Below are 7,470 nucleotides of genomic sequence, written 5' to 3'. Positions count from 1 at the left end.
TCCTTTGGCTGCTTTGGTGACCGCTGTGGCTGTTTGCAGAACCCGTTAGTTGCATTGCTGTTCGCTACCGGTGTACTGCAGTGCGAATGCAAGTAAGGTCGACCGACAAATAGCTGCCGTCGCTTCGCTGAAATATCCTGGTGAGGATTTAATTAAACACAACGTAGGGTCCCGGCTAGCGCCAACATATTTTGGTGCCGTGACCAGGATTGATTCGGACCGCGTCATTCTGCTGCAGCCATTTTGCAATTCGGAGCCAGGCGTTGGATGGAATTTCGGATCTTTGCTGCTTTATATGTACAAGGCCTAAATGATTGGGCATAAGGTAACGACCTGTCCAGTACATTTCGTGGGTATCGCAGGTGCCTTTTAGATATTTTTTCCTTTGTTGCATGTACGTTACACGTTCCTGTAATTGTTCGTATGAACAATTGTTGCCATTATTCGCGGAGTTTGCATTGTGTTGGCCACCAAGCGCCATTATTCCTTTGTAATTAGGTTACAATCGCTCCATTGTTCACTGTGGCGTCCCTAGCCGTGGTGAATACCATTAGCCGCGCGCCATTTTGTACGCTACTGCTGCTGTGGTTCCGGCCGATTACTGGAAATCTGTTCTGCGGTTCATCGGTTCACTGCACATAACCGGATTTTGTTGCTGAAATTTTTACTGGATTTCGGAAGCCGTCCCGGGCTTTGAAATCTCAAGTTTGTACGGACTGTACTAATTCAAGTTCCTGTTGGCTGAAATATTATACAAGGCACATTTTGCCTTGAAAAAGGTGAGCCTCTTTCCAAGTTTTTACCACCCTCCTGTGGGTCTACTGTGGTCTTTTGTTCTGCAGGTAACTTTGTATAAATTGGACCACGTTTCGCGTTACCAGCATACAAAATGGCAGACGACCAACAAAGGAACCAGTTACTTTCGCGAAGAGATACGCTGCTCACTTCTCTGGGTCGGGCAGAGGTTTTTGCCGAAGAGTACGTTGCTGCGAGGGACGAATCGCAGGTACCTTTGAGGCTGGAGTACATCACCAGCGTTTGGAACAATTTGGAGTCAGTTCAAGCGCAACTGGAGGACAACGAAACAGATCAAGAGGGTAAGGCGGAGCATGCTGCTGTGCGCGCTAATTTTGAGCCACGGCTTTTTCAAATAAAGGCATCTTTACTTTCTATGCTGACTCCTCTTCCTAACGATCGTAGCCCTCAACCCCCGCGTGTTTCCTCCACTCTCTCCGGCATCAAACTGCCAACAATTTCGTTGCCTGAATTCGATGGCGACTACATGCAATGGCTTCCGTTTCACGATACCTTTTTGGCGTTGATTCATTCCAACTCTGATGTTCCGGATATTCAGAAGTTTCACTATTTAAAGGCAGCTGTCAAGGGGGAAGCTGCTCAGTTGATAGAATCGATTGGCATTAGCTCCGCAAATTATTTATTGGCTTGGCAAACGTTGGAAAGCAGGTATTCCAACGATTATTTACTGAAAAAGCGTCACCTACAGGCACTATTCGATGTTCCGAAGATGAAGAACGAGTCCGCTGCGGCACTTCACGGGTTGGTGGACGAATTTGAACGCCATACCAAAACTCTTCGACAACTGGGAGAACCAACCGAGCACTGGAGCACGATTTTGGAGCATCTTCTTTGTACCCGCTTGCACGACGATACAGTGAAGGCATGGGAGGATCATGCGTCGACCGTCAGCAATCCGGATTACAATTGTCTCATCGATTTTCTTCAGCGCAGAACACGAGTTTTGGAATCCATCTCAGTGAATCATCGAACACCCGATACGCAGTCTACTGCCGCTTTATCAGCTCAGCCGTCGAAGAGATCGTTTCATTCCCAGATCCGTCTTTCGTCTTGTGCCTCTACAGCTAATTCAGCAGTGACGGATTCTCTTGAGAAGTGCATCCTATGCAACCAGTATCATTTGTTGATGCGATGTCCGCGCTTCAACCGACTTTCATTGAGCGAACGCCAGCAGTTAGTTAATTCCAAACGTTTGTGTCGCAATTGTATGAAGTGTGATCATATTGTCCGTCATTGCCAGTCGAGCTTTAATTGTCGAAAGTGTAATCGTCGTCATCACACACTTCTGCACCCTGAGCATCCCAACGGATCAAGCCAAGTCAGTCATGAAAGTGAGCCTACCGTTCCAGCTAGTCCAGTTTTCAATTTTTCGCAGTCTAATGGATCTTCTACAGCTGAATCTTTTAAGCAATCCACTGTTACCGCCACCGAGAGTCCCAGAGTTGAAGTCAGTAGTGCAGTTCATCAACCACGTGAAAGCGTTTTTCTTCTCACAGTGATCGTGAAGGTTATCGACGTCTTTGGTGTAGAGCATCTTGCACGGGCACTTCTTGATAGTGCATCTCAACCGAACCTTATAACCGATCGTATGGCACGAATTTTACGTCTTCAAAGGCAAAAGGTGAATGTAACTGTTCAGGGTGCCGGCAAACTTTCCAAGCCTGTGTGTGAATCCGTCTTCGCTCAAGTTCAGTCTAGAAAAGGAGAGTTCTCATGCAATGTAAACTTTCTGGTAATGGATAAAGTTACGGCGAACCTTCCATCACAAAATATTTCGATTGCAGAGTGGTGTATTCCGAAGGATTTGTTTCTCGCAGATCCATCCTTCAATGAAAGTCAACCAATTGACATGGTTTTAGGTGCAAAGCATTTTTATTCGTTCTTCCCGAGTGCTGCTCGTCTGCAGCTAGACAAAAATCTCCCTCTGCTCATTGATAGCGTTTTCGGTTGGATAATAGTCGGATCAGCAAGCCAAGTTTCTCCTACACAAACCCCCGTGTCAACAGCAAACGGCATGGTCATTTCGATGTTATCGTTAGAAGACAGTTTGGAGCGTTTCTGGAAAACTGAAGAGCTGACAACGAAAGACAACTACTCTAGCGAGGAAAGACACTGTGAATCCTGTTACCAGTCAACTGTTTCTCGAAATTCCGAAGGACGCTATATCGTTCGATATCCCAGAAAGCCAGACTTCAACGTGATGCTGGGTGAGTCGAAGAGCTCTGCGCTACGACGGTTCGAATTACTTGAAAGACGTTTGAAACGAAATTCAAATCTCAAAGATGAATACCACCAGTTTATGCGAGAATATCTCTCCCTCGGCCATATGCGATTGGTTGAAGCGGACGACGAAAACAATTCCCAAACTTACTACCTGCCGCACCACCCCGTTTTCAAGGAAGCAAGTACCACAACCAAAATTCGAGTCGTGTTTGACGGATCAGCGAAAACTTCTTCCGGCTTCTCTTTGAACGAAGCTCTCTGTGTCGGTCCCGTGGTGCAGGACGATCTATTGACCATCATTTTGCGCTTCCGAACCTATCCGATTGCGCTCGTCGGTGATATCGCTAAAATGTACCGGCAAGTACTTATTCACCCAGACGATTCTGCTCTTCAACGTATCCTTTGGCGTTTTTCTGATCAAACACCAGTCCAGACATATGAACTACTCACTGTTACGTATGGTCTCGGTCCGTCTTCATACCTAGCAACTCGTACACTTCAGCAACTGACCGAAGACGAAGGGATTTCTTACGCGTTGGCAGGAGCTGCTATTAAAAAATGTTTTTACGTAGACGACTTCATAGGTGGAGCTCAAACCATCGAAGAAACAATCCGTCTACGCACCGAACTGAGCGACTTGTTGCACAAAGGAGGATTTACACTACGAAAATGGACTTCTAATCAGCTCGAAGTTTTGCAAGGTCTTCCCAATGATGAGATTGGTACTCAATCTGCTTTACATTTCAGCCCTAACGAGACAATTAAAGCCCTTGGTATTAGCTGGGAGCCTGAAGCCGATCACCTTCGTTTCGACTCTCAAATTCGATGTAGTAATGAACCGCCAACCAAGCGCACTATTCTTTCGGATATAGCAAAACTATTTGACCCTTTAGGACTAATTGCCCCCGTTGTAGTTCGAGCAAAGATACTGATGCAAGAGTTGTGGCTGCTATCGTGCGGATGGGACGATCCTGTTCCAGAACCTATTAAAACCAAATGGGAGAAGTATTACCACGAATTGGCGAATATCTCCGAGCATCGAGTAGACAGATACGCGTTTCTACCTGACTCTGTTGTACAACTGCACACATTCGCAGATGCATCCATATCTGCATACGGTGCCTGCACATACGTCCGCTGTGAAAGTAAAGGGAAAGTAAAAATACGACTACTGGCTTCGAAGACACGCGTCGCTCCGCTGAAACGAATAAGTATTCCTCGTTTGGAGTTGTGTGCGGCAGTACTAGCAGCCCATCTACATGCTCACATAAAGAAAGCTATCGATGTAAACGTTTCAGAATCATATTTTTGGTCTGACTCATCTGTCACTCTGCACTGGCTACGATCACCACCGAATGTTTGGCCTACCTATGTGGCTAACAGAGTATCTGAAATTCAGCAGTTTACACATGGTTGTCAATGGAAGCATGTTCCCGGATGTGAAAATCCTGCTGACCTGGCTTCACGTGGCATGTCGGTTGACGAGTTTTTGAAAAACGATATTTGGATCAGCGGTCCCAGTTGGTTATCACGTCCACTCCAAGATTGGCCAGAATCAATCCCACCAAGTGTTTCACACGAGGAATTGGAAATCAAAACTACCGTCGCAGTTACTCAAATAACGCCAACAGTACATCCCTGGTTTCTCCGTTGGTCGTCATACGGCCGTCTTCTTCATGTCATTGGGTACTGCATGAGATTCGTTAACAATACCCGAGCTAAAATACGCACGCAGCCGCCCACCTCGCCCGAAGTTATTGTAGGCCGTACACTTACCGTAAATGAGCTTGCCAAGTCCAAAACGTTCCTCATTCGGTTGGCGCAGAATGATGAATTTGTCGCAGAAATCAACCAGTTGGATAAAAATAAATCGGTATCGAAATGTTCCCATATTCGCCAAATGACGCCGTTCTTAGATGCAGAGAGAGTGTTGAGAGTAGGAGGTCGTTTAAACTTCGCACAGCTACCCTATCAAGCAAAGCACCCGGCTTTGATTCCAACAAACCATCCGTTCACACGACTGATAGTTGAGGATTTCCATCGCAAATTACTACACGGCGGCGGACGTCTGCTATTAACAGCAATCCGAGAAGAATTCTGGCCACTCAACGGTCGAAGACTAGTCCGCAACGTAGTCAGAAATTGTTTCCGTTGTACTCGCCTCAATCCGGTACCTGCGCAGCAACAAATAGGCCAACTGCCTGTATCGAGAGTCATTCCCAGTCGTCCCTTCAGTGTTACAGGTGTTGATTATGCCGGTCCACTCTATCTTCGTCCTATTCACAAACGTGCCGCTCCCGCCAAGGCCTACCTGTGCGTATTCGTGTGTTTTTCGACCAAAGCAGTTCACTTAGAGCTAGTGAGCGATTTGTCTACTCAGGCCTTTTTATGTTCATTGCGAAGATTCATCGCGCGACGCGGTCGACCCGCACACATTCATTCCGATAATGGGAAAAATTTTGAAGGGGCTAAAAACGATCTTACCGAACTGTTTACGATGCTTAAAGACGGTTTTCAGCAGGACGAAATCGCAGCCTTTTGCACAGAAAAAGGCATAACCTGGCATTTAACACCGCCGAAAGCACCGCACTTTGGTGGCCTTTGGGAAGCAGCCGTTAAAGTTGCCAAAAAACATTTGTTCCGTCAACTAGGTTCGAGTCGTTTATCTTTTGAGGAAATGTGCACCATTCTTACTCAAATCGAAGCAATAATGAATTCTCGACCGTTGCTTCCAATGACAGAAGACCCCAATGACTTAGCTGCCCTAACTCCTGCGCACTTCCTGATTGGATCATCGATGTATGCCCTGCCCGACCCAGACCTTCAGAACGCACCTGTCAATAGACTCGACCACTACCAGAAACTGCAACTGCATGTGCAGAAATTTTGGACCCACTGGCGGAAGGAATATCTCCAAGAACTGCAGAAAGATACACGAGGATGGATACGAAACAACGAAATTGTTCCCGGTAAAATGGTCATCATCGTAGACGAACTACATCCACCAATCCGTTGGCCACTTGCTCGAATCGAAGCGGTATTACCTGGAAAGGATAAGCTAACACGAGTTGTTTCGCTTCGCACTGTACGAGGTATCATCAATCGGCCCATCAGTAAAATATGCTTGCTGCCCAGTGCATCGGTGGCTCCCGAAGTAGAATCTACTAGCAACAATCTCCAGCCAGTTCAAAGGATTTCGGATACCTCATTAGATTAAGCTGAAATTTTTAATGTGTTAGCCTGTAAGAATTGAAAGTGTATTGTATCATATCTGTAAGTTCAATGTTTGTGAATTATGTGTATATTTAATGTTGAACATAGTCGTTCAAGGCGGCGAGTATGTTGCGTCGCACTAGTTTTACTGGCGACACTGTTTACCAACACTGCCTTCTGCAGATAGTTGGTGCTACCGTTCATAGAATTATGTCAGTTTCTCAGGCCCTTCTGGCAACTCAGTTTTTCATTTTATCTTCTCGCTCTGTTCACAATCATCAGACCAGTCAGTCTCAAATAAACCTGCATTAGAATCGGACCGTTTTTGATCTATCAAAAAGTCCGAAGTGTATCGAACAGCAGAAGTGAAATACACTAGCAATAGTCAGTGAATAAAGTGACTCAAACGTTAAAATAGTGTAGTTTTTTTATTGGCAAGAGTCCGCCAAGGTTCATCCAGTTGTGAGTTTTATCAGTGCAGCTGTTTGTTTGTGGCTGTTCGTCTTCTGCTCCTTTGGCTGCTTTGGTGACCGCTGTGGCTGTTTGCAGAACCCGTTAGTTGCATTGCTGTTCGCTACCGGTGTACTGCAGTGCGAATGCAAGTAAGGTCGACCGACAAATAGCTGCCGTCGCTTCGCTGAAATATCCTGGTGAGGATTTAATTAAACACAACGTAGGGTCCCGGCTAGCGCCAACAGTTGATTTTTATCATTCAATTTATAATCTTGAAAGACAAGTAATAACATAGAAGAAGGAAACATATCAAATAAAACTTCTATCCAAAGCTAGTCGCGAATTGATAAGATGATTGAAGAGACGTTGAAAATATCTAATAACTGAAAAGAAAAAAGAACTCCTGCAATTGTCGCCTTTTACGACATGGAAGCAGGAACCCAGTGGCTCATTTTTTTCCGCCGGATTCCACACGGTATCTAGGTTGGTATACTGTCCGGAGAAAGATAATAGGTAGTATCAATCTCCTAGTGGACCCCAGCCCCTAGTATATAAAACAATCTGGTACTGCGTATAAACAAGCTAGCAAGAAACGAGTAACAAGTAATTAATAATCAAGTGAAAACAAGAATTATCTCAGAATTGAAAAATGAAGTACAAAATGAATAGCGTTTACAGGGATTGCGTAAACGTATTTTCTAAAAAGTGCGAAAAATTGCCGAAGTCCCTCGGGAAGTAATATTGCCATATTAATTGAACTAGGTT

At 45.3% G+C, this 7,470-nt stretch overlaps 1 protein-coding gene across 1 annotated transcript; it reads left to right on the top strand.

Annotated features, from left to right (window-relative positions):
• Positions 1–889: 889 nt before the first annotated feature.
• On the top strand, positions 890–6,256 carry LOC131440032 (uncharacterized). The gene has a single exon (XM_058611123.1). The coding sequence runs from the start codon at positions 890–892 to the stop codon at positions 6,254–6,256; it is 5,367 nt and encodes a 1,788-aa protein (XP_058467106.1).
• Positions 6,257–7,470: the final 1,214 nt, after the last annotated feature.

This window comes from Malaya genurostris, unplaced genomic scaffold (genome assembly GCF_030247185.1).
Source record: "Malaya genurostris strain Urasoe2022 unplaced genomic scaffold, Malgen_1.1 HiC_scaffold_5, whole genome shotgun sequence".
Classification (NCBI taxonomy): domain Eukaryota; kingdom Metazoa; phylum Arthropoda; class Insecta; order Diptera; family Culicidae; genus Malaya; species Malaya genurostris.
Note: the sequence above shows the minus strand (reverse complement) of the source record. Positions and strands in the feature narration are given on the sequence as shown.

Excerpts from the sequence above, each read along its gene's own strand:
- LOC131440032 (XM_058611123.1), top strand. The coding sequence starts at position 890 with ATGGCAGACGACCAACAAAGGAACCAGTTACTTTCGCGAAGAGATACG.